The 20,643-nt window shown below is 36.1% G+C and overlaps 1 protein-coding gene across 1 annotated transcript in view; it reads right to left on the reverse strand.

The window, feature by feature from the left end:
- CCDC150 (coiled-coil domain containing 150) overlaps nt 1-20,643 on the reverse strand; it is a 92,703-nt gene that overhangs the window by 48,883 nt on the left and 23,177 nt on the right. The window contains 5 exon segments of the mRNA XM_067741143.1: nt 263-378; nt 15,834-15,902; nt 16,459-16,636; nt 16,888-17,008; nt 19,030-19,156. Of these exon segments, the coding sequence (XP_067597244.1) occupies nt 263-378; nt 15,834-15,902; nt 16,459-16,636; nt 16,888-17,008; nt 19,030-19,156 (611 nt within the window).

A 20,643-nucleotide genomic window follows, 5' to 3' on the forward strand; every position in this document is an offset into this window, starting at 1 on the left:
TTAAAACGTTAGAAATATTGGTGCTTTTCAGCATTATAGATCCTCTGTGTAGGCAGACATTTAAAGGCTGTCTTAAACTCTTGTTTTCCTAAATCCTCTATTGTCTGAATACCATAGGGCTCTCTGACATATTTAGCCTGCATTATTCAGACTTGTGATAATTATCAAAAAAAAAAAAAAAGAAGGAAACCCATCTCCTGATTTCTGATTGTTTTTTAAAACTCACAGTCATTAATTGCTACTTTAGACTGACTTTTAATACCCCCAATGGTAATCAGAAGTTGCTTGCTCAAGTTCTAGGGAAGCAATTTGATCTGCCAGTTGCTTATTCTTTTCCTCTAGAGTCTGCAGGTTGCAGGTTAATGCATTTATGTCTACCTTTAGACGAAAAAAGAGAAAAGAATTCTATGCCAGATCCAAAAATATTATATTGTTTTTAAAATGACATTTTTAACTGTAAAATAAATGGCATCTTATGAATATGTTTCACTGCTTTTTAGTTGTCTTTAGCCGGAGAGTTATTACAAATTGCATAGTGTACATTTACTAGAAGTGAAAGTCCTTCTGGTACTTGGTACTTATTTATATATTAACTCAAGCATATAAATATAGATGCAAAAATACTCCAAAAAATATTAGCAAAATGAATCCAGCAATATATAAAAGGATAACAAATCAGGACTAAGTGTAGTTTATTCCAGTAATACAAGGCTTGTTCAACATTCAAAATTAATTACTATAATTCACCACATCAATAGGCTATACAAGAAAAACCATATGACCATCTCAATAGACACACACAGAAAAAGCATTTCACAAAATTCAAATTAATTTATGATAAAAACCCAGTAACCTAGAAATGAAAGGGAACCATCTCTATGTGATAAATTATGTCTGTAAAAACCTACAACTAGTATCAGTATTGGTGGAAGACTGAATGTTTTCCCCTAAGACTGGGAAAAAGGCAAGGATATCTGCTTTTGCCATTCCTATTCAGTATCATACGGGAGGCCTTAGCTGGTGCAACAAGGTAAGAAAAAGTAATAAAAAGCATAGAAATTGGAAAGGGAGAAGTAAAACTGTCTCTACTTACAACAGACATGATAGTCTACATAGGAAATCCCAAAGAATCTACAAAAGAAATCCTAGAATAAGTGAGTTTAGTAGGGTTGAAGGATACAAGGTCAAATCAATTGTATTTCTATATATTAGCAACAAACAATTGGAAACTGATATTTCTTAAAAGTTCCATTTATAACAGTACCAAAATCCATGAAATTCTTAGGTACAAATCTAAGAAAAAAAAATGTCCAATATTTGACATGCTGAAAATTACAGTATGCTGACAAGATAAATCAAAAGCCTAAATAAAATGGTGAGACTTACTGTGTCCCTGTATTAGGAAGATACAATATTGCTAAGATGTCAATTCTCTTTAATCCCAATTTAAATTGTGTGGGATAATTTACCAGTGTCCACCCTTTGGTGGGGTCTAGACTGTGAGGTTAAAAAAAAATGCCCTGTAAGAAATGCTAAAGGGAGCTCTTCAGGCTGAAATAAAAGGGGATTAGATAATAACTGGAATCCACATAAAGAAATAAAGGGTACCAGAAAATGTAGCAACATAGGTACATGTAGAAGACATATAAATATGTAGTTTTTGTTTGTAACTCTGTTATGTATAAATCAAAAATATATAGTAAAAGAAAGGTTAAGGGAATTAAAATGGTGCACCAGAAATATCTACTTAACACAAAGGAAGGCAGTACTGGAGAAACAGAGGAACAAATATCACATAAAACATACAAAAAAATAGTAAAGTAGCAGATGTAAATCCTACCTTATGGGTAATTATGTTAAATATTAATGGATTAAACACTCCAACTAAGAAGCAGAGACAGGCAGAATAAATTTTTTTAAAGACTCAACTGTATGCTGTTTATAAGAGACACACTTTAGATCCAAAGACACAAATGGGTTGAAAATAAAAGGATGGAAAAAGATATATGATGTAAACAGTAATCTGAAAAGAGCTGGAGTGGCTACACTAACATGAGACAAAGTAGATATTAAGACAAAAATCTGTGAGATAAAGAAGGACAGTATATACTGAAAAAAGGATCAACCCATTAAGAAGATAACATTTATAAATGCATTTGCATCTAACAACACAACCCCAATGAAGCAAAAACAATACAGCAAAAACTGACAGAATTGAAGGGAGAAACAACAATTCAACACACAGTCAAAGACTTAATATCCCTCTTTCAATAATAGGTGGAACAGTTAGATGATCAATGAAGAAACAACTGATGACTTGAACAACACTATAAAGCAACTGGACCTAACAGACATCTTTAGAACACTCCTCCAAACAATAATAGAATACACATTTTTCTCAAGTGCACATGAAGCATGCTCTAGGGTATACCACATGTTAAACCATAAAACAACTCTCAATAAATTTGAAAGGACTGAAATTATATAAAGTATGTTCTCCAGCAACAATGAAATAAAATTAAATGAATAAAAGAAGGAAATTTGGAAAATTCACATATATGGGGAAATTCAACAACATATTTCTAAATAACCAATGGGTCAAAGAGGAAATTACAAAGGAAATTAAAGAATATTTCGAGATGAATGAAAATGAACATATAACATGATAAACAAAATGTATGGTATGCAGCTAAGGTGGTGCTTAGAGGGAAATCTGTAGCTGTATAAACTTATATTTAAAAAAAGAGAAATATCTCATATCAATAACCTAAGCATCCATCTTAAGAACCTAGAAAAAGGGGCTTCCCTGGTGGCGCAGTGGTTGAGAGTCTGCCTGCCGATGCAAGGGACATGGGTTCATGCCCTGGTCCGGGAAAATCCCACATGCCGCGGAGCGGCTGGGCCCTTGAGCCATGGCCGCTGAGCCTACGCGTCTGGAGCCTGTGCTCCGCAACGGGAGAGGCCACAACAGTGAGAGGCCCGTGTACCGCAAAAAAAAAAAAAAAAAAAAAAAAAGAACCTAGAAAAAGAAAAGCAAACTCAAAGCAAGCAAAAGGAAGAAAATAATAAGGATTATAGCAGAAATAAAACAGGCTAGAAAAACAATAGAGAAAATCAGTAAAACCAGAAGTTAGTTCTTTGACAAGATCAACAAAACTGACAAACCACTGTGGTATTAACCAAGAAAAAAAAATAAAGAATACACAAATTGCTAAAATTAGAAATGAAAGAAGAGACATTATATTGAAATTCCAGAAATAAAAAAGGGGCTACTATGAACAACTGCATGCCAATAAATTACATAGCCTAGATGAAATGGACGAATTCCTAGAAAGACCCAAATGACTGAAACTCAAAAAAAAAAAAACACGTAGAAATATGAATTGAACTATAACAAATAAAGAGACTGGATCAATAATAATAATAATTAAAAACAAAACACTCCCCACAAAGAAAAACCTAGAACCAGACGGTTTCACTGTTGAATTCTACGAAACACTGAAAGAATTAACACCAATCCCTCACAAAGTCTTCTCAAAATAGAAGGAGAGGGAACACTATCAAATCATTTTAAGAGGCCAATATTATTGAATACCCTGATACCAAAACCAAAGACGTCACAAGAAAAAAACCCAAAAAAACTATGGGATAACCCTTATTAATATAGTTTTTAAATCCTCAGCAAAATAATAGCAAGCCAAATCAAACAACATATGAAAAGGTTTATACACCATGATCATGTGAAATTTATCCCCCAAAGGAAAACTTGGTTCAACATTTGAAATCAATCAATGTAATACACCTTAGTAATAGAATAAAGGACAAAATCCACAAGATTATTCCAACAGATATAGAAAAAGCAACTGAACAAGTTCAACATATTTTCATGATAAAAATTCCCAACAAACTAGGAATAGAAGGGAATTTCCTCATCCTGATCATGGGCATTTAGGAAAAGCACACAGCTAACATCATACTTAATGGTGCCAAACTGAAAGCTAACCCTCTAAACTCAGGAACAAAACAAGGATGTCTGCTCTCATCACTTCTATTCAACCTCTCATGGCTGGAGGTTCTAGCCAAAGCAATTACACAAGAAAAAGAAACAAATGGCAACAAATTGGAAAGGAAAAAATAAAACTATCTCCATTTGCAAATGGCACAATCATATATAGAGAAAATATATACTCTATTGCTAAGATCACAATACTCTCCAAATTGATCTACAGGATCAATACAAACCCTATCAAAATTCCAGCTCCTCTTTTTTTCCAGAAATGGGAAATCTGATCCTGAAATTCATATAGAAATGCAAGGATCCAGAATAGCCAGAACAATCTCAAAAAAATAAAGTTGGAGGACTCACACATCTCAGTTTTAAAACTTATTACAAAGCTACAGTAATCAAGACCATGTGGTACTGGCATATGTGCGGTCATATATATCAATGCAATGGAATTGAGAGTCCAGAAATAAGCCCATGCATCTATGGTTAACTAGATTTTGACAAGGGAGCCAAGATCATTCAATAGAAAGAACAGTCTTCCAACAAATCGTCCTGGGATAACTGGATATCCACAGGCAAAATAATGAAGTTAAACCTCTACCTCATACCATATATAAAATTTAACACAAGATAGATCAAAGATCAAAATGTAGTCTGTAAAACTATAAAATTTTTAGAATAAAAAATGGGTTCAGGATGATAGTTGCAAGATGGGGGAGTAGAAGGACATGAGCTCACTCCTTCATACAAAAACACCAAAATCACAACTAACTGCTGAACAACCATAGACAATAAAACACTAGAACCTACCTAAAGAGATACCCTACATCCAAAGACAAAGAGGAAGCCACAACAAGATGGTAGGAGGGGCACAACTGCAATAAAATCAAATCCCATACCCACTGGGTGGCCGACCCACAAACTACAAAGTAATTATACCTGAAAAGTTCTCCCACAGGACTGAAAGTCCAGAGCCCCATGTCAGCCTTCCCAGCATGCGGGCCTGGTAAGAGGAGGAGGAGCCCCCAGAGAATCTGGTTTTGAAGGCCAGCGGGGTTTGATCGCAGGAATTCCACAGGACTGGGGAAACAGAAACTCCACTCTTGGAGGGCACAGACAAGGTCTCATGTGCACCAGGACCCAGGGAAAAAAAGCAGTGACCTCATAAGAGACTGGGCCAGACCTACCTGCTAGTATTGGAGGGTCTCCTGGAGAGGCAGGGGAGGAGCTGTGGCTCACTGCAGGTACAAAGACACTGGCAGCAGTAGTTGTGGGGAGTAATCATTAGCATGAGCACTCCTGGAGGGAGGCTGCCATTTCCTCCCAATGACCTAGCCCCACCCAACAGCCTGTAGGCTCCAGTGCTGGGACGCCTCAGGCCAAACAACGAACAGGGCGGGAATACAGTCCCATCCATCAGCAGACAGGCTGCTTAAAGTCTTCCTGAGCATGGCCCTGCCCAGAGGGACAAGAACCAGCTCTACCCACCAGTGGGCAGGAAGCCTGCATAAGCCTCTTAGACAGCCTCATCCACCAGAGGGCAGACAGCAGAAGCAAGAAGAACTACAATCCTGCAGCTTGTGGAATGGAAACCGCAATCACAGAAAGTTAGACAAAATGAGACGGCAAAGGAATACGTCCCAGATGAAAGAACAAGATAAAACACCAGAAGAACAACTAAGTGAAGTGGAGATAGGCCATCTACCGGAAAAAGAATTCAGAGTAATGATATCGAAGATGTTCCAAGATCTCAGGAAAAGAATGGAGGCACAGACTGAGAAGATACAAGAAATGTTTAAAAAAGACATAGAAGAACTAAAGACCAAACAGAGATGTACAATACAATAACTGAAACGAAAAATACACTAGAAGGAATCAATAGCAGAATAACTGAGGCAGAAGAATGGATAAATGAGCTGGAAGACAGAATGGTGGAAATCACTGCCATGGAGCAGAATAAAGAAAAAAGAATGAAAAGAAATGAAGACAGTCTAAGAGACTTCTGGGACAACATTAAATGCACCAACATTCACATTATAGGCCTCCCAGAATGAGAACAGAGAGAGAAAGGACCTTTGAAAATATTTGAAGAGATAACAGCTGAAAACTTCCCTAACATGGAAAAGGAAACAGTAACCCAAGTCCAGGAAGCAAAGAGACTCCCAGGTAGGATGAACCCAAGGAGGAATATGCCAGGACACACAGTAATCAAACTGACAAAAATTAAAGACAAAGAAAAGATATTAAAAGCAACAAGGGAAAAGCAACAAATAAAATACAAAGGAATTCCCGTAAGGTTATCAAGTGATTTCTCAGCAGAAACTCTGCAGGCCAGAGGCAGTGGCAAGATATATTTAAAGTGATGAAAGGAAAGAACCTAAAACCAGGAATACTCTACCCAGCAAGGCTCTCATTCAGATTTGAAGGAGAAATCAAAAGCTTTATAGACAAGCAAAAGCCAAGAGAATTCAGCACCACCAGACCAGCTTTGCAACAAACGCTAAAGGAACTTCTCTAGGTGGAAAAGAAAAGGCCACAACTAGAAACAAGAAAATTATGAATGGAAAGCTCACCAGTAAAGGCAAACATACAGTTAATGTAGGAAATCATCTGCACACAAATATGATATCAAAACCAGTAACTGTGAGAAGAGGAGAGCACAAATGCAGGATATTGGAATTGCATTTGAAATTAAAAGACTAGTAACTTAAAGCAATCTTCTTTATATACAGGCTGCTATATCAAAAGCTCATGGGAACCATAAGCCGAAAATCTGCAATAGATACACACAAAAAAGAAAAAGGAATCGAAACACAACATTAAAGTTAGTCATCAAATCACAAAATAAGAGAACAAAAGAGGAAGGAAAGAAGAAAGACCTACAAAAACAAATCCAGAGAATTCCCTGGTGGTCCAGTGGTTAGGACTTGGCACTTTCACTGCCATGTCCCAAGTTCAATCCCTGGTCAGGGTACTAAGATTTCACAAAACAAGGGGTGCAGCCAAAAAAACCCACAAAAAAACCAAAATCCAAAACAATTACGAAAATGGCAAGAGGAACACACATATTGATAATTACCTTAAATGTAAATGGATTAAATGCTCCAACCAAAAGACACGGAATGGCTGAATGGATACAAAACCAAGATCCGTATATATGTTGTCTATAAGAGACCCACCTCAGATCTAGGGACACATACAGACTGAAAGTGAGAGGATGGAAAAAGATATTCCATGCAAATAGAAATCAAAAGAAAGCTGGGGTAGCCATACTCATATCAGACAAAATAGACTTTAAAATAAAGACTGTTACAAGAGATAAAGAAGGACACTACATAATGATCAAGAGATCGATCTAAGAAGAAGCTATAACAATTGAAAACATATATGTACCCAATATAGGAGCACTCCAATATATAAGGCAAATACTAACAGCCATAAAAAGAGAAATTGACAGTAATACAATAATAGTGGGGGACTTTAACACCCCACTTTCATCCAAGAAGAGATCATCCAGACAGAAAATCAATAAGGAAACAAAGGCCTTAAATGACACATTAGACCAGATGGACTTAACTGATATTTATAGAGCATTTCATTCAAAAGCAGCAGAGTACACATTCTTCTGAAGTGCACATGGAACATTCTCCAGGACTGATCACAAAGCAAGTCTTAGTAACTTTAAGGAAACTGAAATCATATCAAGCATTTTTTCCAACCACAATGCTATGAGATTAGAAATCAACTACAAGAAAAAACTGTAAAAAACACAAACATGTGGAGGCTAAACAATATGTTACTAAACAACCGATGGATCACTGAAGAAATCAAAGAGGAAATAAAACAATACTAACAGACAAATGAAAACCAAACCACAATGATCCAAAATCTGCAAAAGCAGTTCTAACAGGGAAGTTTCTAGCAATAAAATCTTACCTTAGGAAACAAGAAAAATCACATATAAACAACCTAACCTTACACCTAAAGCAACTAGAGAAAGAAGAACAAACAAAACCCAAAGTTAGTAGAAGGAAAAAATTATAAAGATCAGAGAGGAAAGAAATGAAATAGAGACAAAGAAAACAACAGAAAAGATCAATGAAACTAAAAGCTGGTTCTTTGAGAAGATAAACAAAATTGATAAACCTTTAGCCAGACTCATCGAGAAAAAGAGGGAGAGGGCTCAAATCAGTAAAATTAGATATGAAAAAGGAGAAGTTACAACAATCACCACAGAAATACAAAGGATCATAAGAGACTGCTACAAGCAACTATATGCCAATAAAATAGAAAACCTAGAAAAAATGGACAAGTTCTTAGAAAAATATAATCTCCCAAGACTGAACCAGAAAGATATAGAAAATATGAACAGGCCAACCACAAGCACTGAAATTAAAACTGTGCTTTATAAACTCCCAACAAACAGAAGTCCAGGACCAGATGGCTTCACAGGCGACTTCTTTCAAACGTTTAGAGAAGTGTTAACACTCATCCTTCTGAAACTATTCCAAAACACTGCAGAGGAGGGAACACTCCCAAACTCATTCTATGAGGCCACCATCACCCTGATACCAAAACCAGACAAAGATACCACAAAAAAGGAAAATTACAGGCCAATATCATTGATGAACACAGATGCAAAAATCCTCAACAAAATACTAGCAAACCAAATCCAACAATCCATTAAAAGGATCATACACTACGATCAAGTGGAATTTATCCCAGGAATGCAAGGATTTTTCAGAATCTACAAATTAATCAGTGTGATACACCACATCAACAAATTGAAGAATAAAAACCATATGATCCTCTCAATAGATGCAGAAAAAGCTTTTGACAAAATTCAACACCCATTTATGATAAAAACTCTACAGAAAGTGGGCATAGAGAGAACCTACCTCAACATAATAAAGGCTGTATATGACAAACCTACAGCTAACGTCATACTCAACTGTGAATAGCTGAAAGCACCTCCCCTAAGATCAGGAACAAGACAAGGATGTCCACTCTCATCACTTTCATTCAACACAGTTTTGGAAGTCCTAGTCATGGCAATCAGAGAAGAAAAAGAAATAAAGGAATCCAAACTGGAAAAGAAGAAGTAAAACTGTCACTGTTTGCAGGTGACATGATACTATACATAGAAAATCCTAAAGATGCTACCAGAAAACTACTAGAGCTCATCAATGAATTCAGTCAAGTTTCAGGATGCAAAATTAATACACAGAAATCTGTTGCATTTCTATACACTACAATGAGAGATCAGAAGGAGAAATTAAGGAAACAATCCCAATTACCATCGTATTAAAAGAATAAAACACCTAGGAATAAACTTACCTAAGGAGGCAAAAGACCATTATTCTGAAAACTGTAAGATGCTGATGAAAGAAATCAAAGATGACACAGATGGAAAGATATACCATGTTCTTGGATTGGAAGAATCAACATTGTCAAAATGACTATACTACCCAAGACAATCTACAGATTCGATGAAATCCCTACCAAATTACCAATGGCATTTTTCACAGAACTAGAACAAAAAATCTTAAAATCTGTATGGAGACACAAAAGACCCTGAATAGCCAAAGAACTCTTGAGAAAGAAAAATGAAGCTGGAGGAATCAGGCTCCCTGATTTCAAACCATACTACAAAGCTAGATAATCAAAACAGTATCATACTGGCACAAAAACAGAAATATAATTCAATGGAATAGGATAGAAAGCCCAGAAATAAACCACACACCTATCATCAATTAATCTACAATAAAGGAGGCAAGACTATACAATGGAGGAAACACAGCCTCTTCAATAAGTGGCGCTGGGAAAACTGTATAGCTACATGTAAAAGAATGAAATCAGAACACTCCCTAACACCATACAGAAAAATAAACTCAAAAAGGATTAAAGACCTAAATGTAATACTGGACACTATAAAACTCTTAGAGGAAAACATAGGAAAAACACTCTTTGACATAAACCACAGCAAGATCTTTTTTGACCCACCTCCTAGAGTAATGAAAATAAAAACAAAAATAAACAAATGGGACCAAATTAAACTCAAAAGCTTTTGAACAGCAAAAGAAACCATAAACAAAATGAAGACAACCCACAGAATGGGAGAAAATATTTGTAAACAATGCAACCGACAAGGGATTAGTCTTCAAAACATACAAACAGCTCATGTGGCTCACTACCAAAAAAACGACCCAATCAAAAAATGGGCAGAAGACCTAAATAGACATTTCTCCAAAGAAGACATACAGATCGCCAAGAGGTACACGAAAAGATGCTCAACACTGTTAATTATTAGAGAAATGCAACTCAAAACTACAATGAAATATCTCCTCATACCAGTCAGAATGGCCATTATCAAAAAGTCTACAAACAATAAATGCTGAAGAGGGTGTGGAGAAAAGGGAACCCTCCTACACTGCTGGTGGAAATGTAAATTGGTGCAGCCACTGTGGAGAACAATATGGAGGTTCCTTAAAAAACTAAAATTAGAACTACTATATGATCTAGCAATCCCACTCCTGGGCACATATCCAGAAAAAAACATGGTTTGACAGGATACATGCACCCCAATGTTCATTGCAGCGCTGTCTACAAGAGCCAAGACATGGAAGCAACCTAAATGTCCATCGACAGAGGAGTGGATAAAGAAGATGTGGTACATAAATATAATGGAATATTACTCAGCCATTGAAAAGAATGAAATAATGCCATTTTCAGCAACATGGATGGACCTGGAGATTATTATACTAAGTGAAGTAAGTCAGACAGAGAAAGACAAATATCATGATACTGCTTATATGTGGAATGTAAAAAAAAAAAAAAGATACAAATGAACTTATTTACAAAACAGAAACAGACTTAGAGAATGATCTTATGGTTATGGGGGAAGGGTGGGGGAGGGGATGGATTGGGAGTTTGGGACTGACATGTACACACTGTTATATTTAAAATAGATAACCAACAAGGACCTACGGTATAGCACAGGAAACTGCTCAATATTCTGTAATAACCTAAATGGAAAAAGAATTTGAAAAAGAATAGGTACATGTATAACTCAATCACTTTGCTGTACACCTGAAACTAACACAACATTGTTAATCAACTATACTCCAATATAAAAACAAAACAAAACAAAAAGGTGTAAATCTTTGTGACCTTGGATCAGGCAACAGTTTCTCAGATGTGACACTTAAAGCAAGGCAACCAAAGAATAAATTGATAAACTGGACTTTATAAAAATCAAAAAATTTAAAAAGAACCCACAGAATGGGAGAAAAATATCTGCAAGTCATATATCTGATAAGGGTCTACCATCCAAAATATAAAAAGAACTCTTACAACTCAACAATTAAAAGACATTAAATAACCCACTTTAAAAATTGGTAAAGGATCTGAGTAGACAGCTCTCCAAAGAAGATATACAAATGGCCAATAAACACATAATAAGATGCTAAACATTATTAGCCATTAAGGAAATGCAAATCAAAACCAAAATGAGGTACCACTTTCACACTTACTAGGATGGCTATTATCAAAAAATAAAAAATAGGGCCTTCCCTGATGATGCAGTGGTTAAGAATCTGCCTGCTGATGCAGGGGACATGGGTTCGAGCCCTGGTCCAGGAAGATCTCACATGCCGCGGAGCAACTGGGCCTGTGCGCCACAACTACTGAGCCTGCGCTCTAGATCCCACGTGCCACAACTACTAAAGCCTGCAAGCCTAGAGCCCGCGCTCCACAACAAGGGAGGCCACTGCAATGAGAAGCCCGCGCACCGCAAGGAAGAGTAGCCCCAGCACGATGCAACTAGAGAGAGCCCACGTGCAGCAACAAAGACCCAACACAGCCAAAAATAAAATAAATAAAATAAATAAATAAATAACGTGTTGGTGAGGATGTGGAGAAACTGGAGCCCTTGTACACTGCTGGTGGGAAGAAAAAGTGGTTCAGTACCGTGGAAAACAGTCTGGTGGTTCTTCAGAAAGTTAAATATAAAATTACCATATGACCCTGCAATTCCACTCATAGCTATATATCTCAAAGATATGAAAACAGGTACTTACAAATACACATACAAGTGTTTATAGCAGCACTAATCACAACAGCCAAAAGGCAGAAACAATGCAAACATCCAACAGATAAACAGATAAAGAAATTGTGGTATGTGTGTGTGTACATATATATACATGTGTGTGTGCGTGTATACACACACACATACGTATTTTGGGTTGGCCAAAAAATTCGTTTGGGTTTTCTATAAGATCTTACCAAAAACCCAAATGAACTTTTTAGCCAACTCAACACACAAACACACACAAAATGAATATTACTCAACCATAAAAAGGAATGAAGTACTGATACATACTGATACAAAAACATGGATGACCCTCAAAAACATTATGCTAAGTGAAAGAAGCCACATACAAAAGATCACATATTGTATGATTATCTTCATATGAAATATCCATAATAGGTGAATCCATAGAGACAGAACGCAGAGTGGCTGTCAGGGGCTGGGGGAAGGAGGGAACAAGGAGTGATTGCTTAATGGGTATGGGGTTTCCTTTTGGGGTATTGAAATGTTTTGGAACTAGACAGAGGTGGTGGTTGCAAAATATTGTGAATATTGTACTAAACGCCACTGAATTGTTCACTTTTAAATGGTTGATTTTATAGTGTGTGAATTTCACCTCAGTTAAAAAAAAGAACCACAATGAGATACTTCACACCTACTAGGATGGGTGTAATTTTTTTTTAAGTTTTTTTAAACAAGTTTAGGTGAGGACGTAGATAATGGAATGCTCATACGTTGCTAGTGGGATTGTAAAATGGTGCAACTACCTTACTTGTAAAACAGTTTGGCAGTTTCTCAAAATGATAAACAGTTATCACGTGACCCAGTAGTTTGTTCCTGGAGAACTGAAAACATATGCTCACAAAAAGAATTGTACACAAATGTTCATAGCATTATTCTTAATAGCCAAAAAATGGAAACGGCTTAAATGTCTATCTACTGATGAACGGATAAATGAAGTGTGTTATATTCATGCAATATTATTCACCATAAAAGAAATGAAGTACTTATATACACTACAATATGGACAAACTTTGAAATCATCATGCTAGGAAGCCAGACCCAAAAGGCCACATACTGTTTGATTCTATTTACATGACGTGTCCAGAACTGACAAATCCATTGAGGTAGAAAGTAGAATAGTAGTTGCCAGAGGTGGGCAGGGGTAAATAGGGAGTGACTCCTAATGGGTACTAGGTTTCTTTTTAGGATGATAAAAAAGGTTCTAGAATAAGATAGTGGTGGTATTTGTGCAAACTTGTGAATATACTAAGAAATCACTAACTTGTATATTTGAAGAAGGTGAATTTATGGTATATTAATTATATCTCAATAATAAAAGGCACTGAAACAATCAGATGATCCACCTAAAAATAAATGAACCTTGGACTACATCTTGCATGATATACAAAAATTAACTTGAAGTGGATCATACACCTAATATTGAACAAAAAAGTTCTAGAGAACAAAGGAGAAAATCTATGTAATCTTAGATTAGGCAAAAATTTCTTAGCTACAACACAAAAAGTATCATCCATAAAATTTGAAAAATTGATAAACTGAACTTAATCAAAATATAAAACTTCTGCTCTTTAAAAGAGCATGAAAAGGCGTAATATAGAAGAAAAGTAGGTAAAGCACATATAAAATTTGTTTATATACAAATAGTAATAACTATTACATGAGAATTAATACGACACTATTTTTAAAGCTCTGAAAAATAAATTATAAGAAAACAAACAACTGAATTAAAAATGGTTAAAAGATCTGAAGAGACACTTTAAGTTGCTGAGGGCAAATAAGCAGATGAAAAGGTACTCAATATTACTAGTCACTGGAGAAAAGCAAAGTACACCACAATGACATACCCCTACACACCAATCAGAATGGCTGAAACTAAAAGAACTGACAATGCCAAGTGCTCGTGAGAGTGCAGAGAAACTGGAACTCATATATTCCTGGTAGGAATGCAAGATGGCACACATCCTTTGGAAGACAGTTGAACATATATTTACTGTAGGATCTAGAAGTCCAATTCCTGATATGTATCCAAGAGAAATAAAAATACATGTTCACATATGAATATTTATACAGGTTTTTTCATAACTGCCAACATCTGGAAACAACCCAAATGTTCTTCAATTGGCAAATGGGTAAAGAAACTGTGATATAACAGAACATAAACTACTGATACATACAGTAACATGCATGAATCTCAAATCTCAAATGTTTTATACTAAATAAAAGAAGCCAGACTTATAATGTTACATATTGTATGATACCATTTATATGATATTCTGGAAAAGATATAACTACAGGGATAGAAAAACAGATCAGTGGTTGCCAGGGGATGGGGATGGAGGAAGAGGCTGACTACTAAAAGGCACAAGGGAACTTTCCGGGGTGATAGAAATGTTCTATATTTCGATTGTTGTGGTGGTGGTTACATGATTGTGTTTGTCAAAGCTCACAGAACTGTACAGTAGAAAAAGGGTGAATTTCACTCTAATTTATAACTCAATAAGCCTGACTTTAAGAAAACATAGCTTTACAATGAGTACACATGTAAAAAATATCAAGTTAGGCCAAAAAACGGAACTCTGTAGAAGCACTGTCATTTGGCTTAATAGAACCTCTCTAACGAGCAAGTATCTTTCCGCCCCATGTACACTTAGTCTACATTAAAACAAATGAAATCAGACAAGCAAAATAATAATACCGTGTTTTAATCACAAATAGCATTTGCCTTAGCCATGAAATATTCACTAGCATTTTAAAGCAAAAAGTATTAATGAACTTAATAGTATCCACCAAATTCCCAAATTTTAAAAAACATATTTGAGGCCACATTGACACCAGCAAAGTCCTTGCCACAGGAAGTCAGCTTTATTTAAAAGATTTTTTGGGTGGACTGTTTTCAAATCACTAGATATGAGTGACTAAACCACAGAAGGTACCTGCCAGCTTAGTGAATTGTCTTTGAGCTCCAGCTCAGAATTTAGCTTTTCTTCTCTCCCCAGTTCTTAAACTAAAAGTTCACATATATGGTACTAAGAATGCTATTTAGTTGAGTCAAGAAACAGTCAAGGCTTGATGACTATATCCGACACCTGTTGCTGGGTTTATTGAATGGGGATGGGCTGATAGTCCTTGATGCTCTAGATATATTCTCTAGATGATAGTGATACATAATCTTTACCCTCTTCAAATTTTGAAATGCAAAGAGCAATGTCTTAAAGATGTTTTTTGTTTGAATAAGGATTGTATTTGTTTCTCTGGCCATTCTACCTTCATAGAACCCAGAAAGGGGTATCTCACAAATAAAGTGGCAAGTGCTAACAAGTTAGGAAGCTTAAATTAGTTTTTTTTTTAAAAAAACAAAAAACAAACAAAGAAAAACACCAGCATCGTCAGCAATCATCCCTTTGCAGCCCACAGGCCCATTAGCTCACTCTCAGGGGACTCCCTGGCTAAGCTACTCGGTGAACACTAGGGTCCGAGGCAGTGATGACTCACTGGCAAACACGAGATGCTCAACAAGCAAACATTCCCCAGACGCAGCCTTATGCTGAAGTGACTGGAGTGCTCCAAGTGCATCCAGCTTCATGGCTTCTCTATTTCCCCCATGTTTTGGTATTCAACAAAATAACCCATCTCCTCATTAAGATAAGCTGATACAGGAGGCAGCAATACAGAAGGAATTAAATATGACATAACAACAAATAAAATGTGGAATACCTTGCTTTTAGCTAATTCCTTTTCCAAGTTGCATTTTTCTTCTGCTATTTCTTTCTCGGTTTTATTAACCTGCCCAAGAGACGGGAAAAAAAGAAATGGGTCATTTTAAAAACAGCTGACAGGCTCTACTATAGCAGATACACCCTGCATGTCAATTAATACCTACACTGCACAGATAGCACATCCACTCAGAAAAGGGGCCACTCGGGGAGTCTCTGAGGTAGAGCAGACTTCACAAATAGCCCTGAAATTAGAGAGACACGTCTACATGTCAGACTCTGCTGGTTCTTTCCTAACTAGGAAGACAGGGCTGTTTCCCCTTACATTGTTTCCGCTACACTGTCCCACTCCTACTGGGAAAATCGAGTTTTAAATCTGACTCCTTAACTAACATGAGGATGTGTGAATGGTTAGTTAACATTCACTCATGCTATATAAGGGTAACTATTTGGCACAGTGCGCTCACATGCTAAAAGACACAGATTAGCCACCCAAAGATCTCTTTCATGGGCAACTCAGACAAACCGCATCTGTGTTGTATTTCTTGTCTTTCGCACTTACAATAAAATTTTAAAACAAGATTACCACCACAACCAGGAGGTAACATAAATCTGCCTCTACCTACCTCTCTCTGAAGTCCTTCTTTCTCCTCTAGCAGAGAGGTCTTCTCTTGTATTGATGCTTCCAGTTCACTTCACAATCTTGCAACAGTTGATTCTAGCAGCTCTTTTTGCACAGCTGCCCCCTTCTCAGCATCCTGTGCTTTCTGGATACACTGGTTATGCTCAAGGACTAAATGGTCCCTGCAGGAAGAGAACAAGGCGATATGAAAGCTGAACGAGAGTTCTTCTTTAACAGAAGACTAAATGTTCTTACAGAACATATCTCCTGCCTGAGAGCAGTTACCGAAATGTTCTAACAAAACTAGTTCCTTTAGGGCAGAGTCTTTATTTTTGTGATTGGCCCAGCAAATGCAGAATTAAACATTTTCATTAAAGATAAGAAATACAAATGCAAAAACAAAAGATGCAAAAGTTGCCCACAGTTTACTTACAGATGCATTTGGAGTTGTGTTTTCTCATTCTGAACAGTCTGTAGCTCATTTGTGATACTGGCATGGGCTGCATCCAGCAGTAAGTTTTGTTCTTGAAATGTCTGTGTCATCATTTTCTGTTCTTCCTGAGTGTTAGAAGCAATATTAAAAGTTGAGATGCCAGAAGTCATTTGATAGGGTATCACTCTAAACAACTGATCAAAGATACTGATACTTACAAAAGACAAATTTAATTTATATAAATAAAACTCCTTTTTAAAAGAATTTATCTTAATGTCCAGCTTGCTCTTTGTACCTACCCTGACCTGACCACGATTCTATCATTTTATAGCTCTTCTAGCCAATAATCAAGATGCATTATTTATCCAGCTTGCTGCAAAATTTATAAAACTCCTAACATGAACAAATTTTTAGATACCATGTATAAAATAGACAACTGATAGGAACATACTGTATAGCACAGGGAACTCTACCTAATGCACTGTGGTAACCTAAATGGGAGGGAAGTCCAAGAGGGAGGGGATATCTGTATGTGTATGGCTGATTCATTTTGTTGTGCAGTGGAGGCTAACACAACATTGTAAAGCAACCATACTCCAAAAAAGATTTTTTAAAAACTATATTAAGTATATTTTGGTACTTTAAAATTTCAACATGATACTATATTTTAAAAAGTAAAACAATATCAACGTATATAAAGTGAAATGATCGCTCCACCTCTATCTCCCCCACATCTCTTCCAAATAATTCCATTCTCCAGGGAAAATCATGTTTCATAGTTTAGTGTAAATGCTTTGGACAGTATCTGAAATTGCACTCAGATACTGCTACAGCAAAAGTGTATAACTGTTTTGCACAATTTTCTCTGGCTTACTATTTTCAATTATCAAAACAGCATTTTTATGCACACCTCCTCTACCTACAATTTATAAAGCTTTTGTAAATATAGTACATATTAATAATTACATTTGTAAACATATTTTAAAACACTTCTTTTTGAACAATATTTGATTGCAGGGTAAACCTTCACACCTTCATACTTGGTAAAATGGGATCTCACTTGTGTCACATTCCAACGTATTAAAATGTTTGTGAAAGTGTTACATACATAAGTCACATTATTCAGTCTACTAAATTGTAAGTTCCATGAAAGTAGGGACTTGTCTTGTTCACTGCCATAATTCTATCTAGATCTAGCAACATACTTGCATGAGATAAACACTAAATGCTTGCTGAATAAAAAATACTTATTGAGTACCTGTTATGTGCAAAACACGCTTAGCCCTATGGGTAATAACAAAGATATGTAAGACAATGTCCTAGGAATGTAGTACAGGAAATGAGCCATTCACATAAACTACTACTATAGGATGAAGAACAAGAGAAGCAACATAACATAAATGATTAAAAACACTGAGTCTGGAGTCAAATCTAGATTTAAATCTGGCTCCACCCTATACTAGCTGGGTGATTTTGGGCAAGTTGATTAACTTCTCTAAATCTTATTTTTATTATCTGTAAAACGAGGATGACAAATATCCCTTTACGTAACTGCTAGGATTAAAGAAGGTAATATATGTAAAATCCTTAGCACAATGCTTGGTATGTAGTAAGTATGCTCAAAAAAAAAAAAAAAAAAAAAGAGAGAGCCTTATTATTACAGCCTGTTTAGTGTCCTAGAAGTAGAAATTAAAAGACAAAACTGATTCTTTCTGATTGGCATGATCACGCTTCTGGGTGAAAGTGAGTCTTAAAGAATGAACACAATCTCAAACAGTTGAAAATGAAGTAAAGACCATTCTCAGCAGAGGGAATGGCATAAGCAAAATGGGAAAGCACAGGTCTTTGGGGAAAAGGTAAATACTTTAGGGTCAGTCATAAGTATTCTCCATGATTCTATCAATACTGGGACAGGTAATTACTTTTCCTAAAGTAATGATATTTGAGAAGAAACCATTAAGAAAGCATTGAGTGTAAGGCCAAATGACCCCTCTGATGAAAACAGAAAACAATTAAAAAATAAAATAATTCAGAAAAATCCTTGAAACTAATTGCTAAAATATTTTATGTATCCAGTTGGCTATTTGTATTTCCTGATCTCTTAGCCAAGGAGGCTTCCTGATGACTCTACCAGAAATTGACTAGTGTTAAAAATGAATATCTGCAGAATGGCTTGGTGGTCAGCAATGATTCTGGTATTTTCCATTCTAACAGTCTGAAGCATTCTGTTCAGCTCTGAACACTTTCTAGTCAGTTGGTCATTCAAAACCTAAGACAACATATACAGCAAATCACAGATCTCTCCAATAAATAAGTCTTTTTACTTACGTATCATCATTTTTAACAATGGCATACTATTTCACCATACATGTGAACCTAATTTATTTAACCTAATCCCAATTGATATTTCACTAGATTATAAAATACTTTCAAATATTTGCAGTCATCATCCTAAACAACTGTAAATTAAAAGGGGAAATTTGTTGATACAGTGGAACAACTGAAGCATTTGGCAGTTTACCAATCTTCCATTCTTCATAATTTTGAATGCTGGTCAATTACAGCAAGACATCTACAGAATGGAATTTACAATGTAGATGCATGGCCAATGTTTCATTCTCAAAACTGGATGATGAGCTTTCAGAATTGTTTAGCTGATAACAAAATATCTAAGCTCCTTCATCACCAATTACAGTATTCAAAAAAGCAAAATACAGATCACTGTGCCATTTCACAAGATTAACCTTCCAAAATAAAACAAAAATCTTTTCTGTAACACATCTGTCATACATGTAGCTAGTTTATAATTCTCTTGCCCTTTTGGTATTTTGAAATTTGTATTCCTGTGGAAAATATTTATCTTAATTCTCAGTTATTTTTGCAAAGTATATTTGGTAAGGATCTTATGTTTTAATGTATAAACTCTTTAAGGATGGGGCAAATAACTCTGAAGGGTTAATAGAAAAAACACTCAAAAAAACAGAAACAAGAAAGGAGAGATAAAGATTATCTGAACAGTATCATAAGTGGGACAGCATCATAAGACAGGAATACATTCATGGGCATTTTAAAGTTATAACCAGATGCACAAACTACTTATCAAGGAATACTTGCGGGTAAGACAGAGGAGAATTCTTGCTCCTTGAAAAGAAATAGCTAATTTTCTTTACAGCTAGATTGCTGGGCTCAAATTCCAACTGTGTCACTTACTAGCTATATATATATATATTTTTTTAAATTTATTTTTGGCTGTGTTGGGTCTTCTTTGTTGCATGCTGGTTTTCTCTAGTTGCAGTGAGCAGGGGCTACTCTTCATTGCAGTGCGTGGGCCTCTCATTGCGGTGGCTTCTCTTGTTGCAGAGCACGGGCTCTAGGCTCAAGGGCTTCAGTAGTTGTGGCTTGCAGGCTCTAGAGAGCAGGCTCAGTAGCTGTGGCACACGGGCTTAGCTGCTCTGCAGCATGTGGGATCCTCTCGGACCAGGGCTTGAACCCTGTTCCTTGCATTGGCAGGCGGATTCTTAACCACTGTGCCACCAGGGAAGCCCTAGCTATATTATTAAACCTCTCTGTATATCAACTTTCTTATCTTTAAAATGGGAATAATAATAGTTCTAAAGAAGTCCTATTGAGAGGATTACAATTTGTTAGTAACATAAAGTGCTTAGAATTGTGCCATGACTGTACTATGGATTCAGTAAATGTAAACTATCATTTACAGTAAGAGTAGTAGTAACTGTTATTATTTTATGAAAGATC

Source organism: Pseudorca crassidens, chromosome 6 (genome assembly GCF_039906515.1).
Source record: "Pseudorca crassidens isolate mPseCra1 chromosome 6, mPseCra1.hap1, whole genome shotgun sequence".
Taxonomy (NCBI): Eukaryota; Metazoa; Chordata; class Mammalia; order Artiodactyla; family Delphinidae; genus Pseudorca; species Pseudorca crassidens.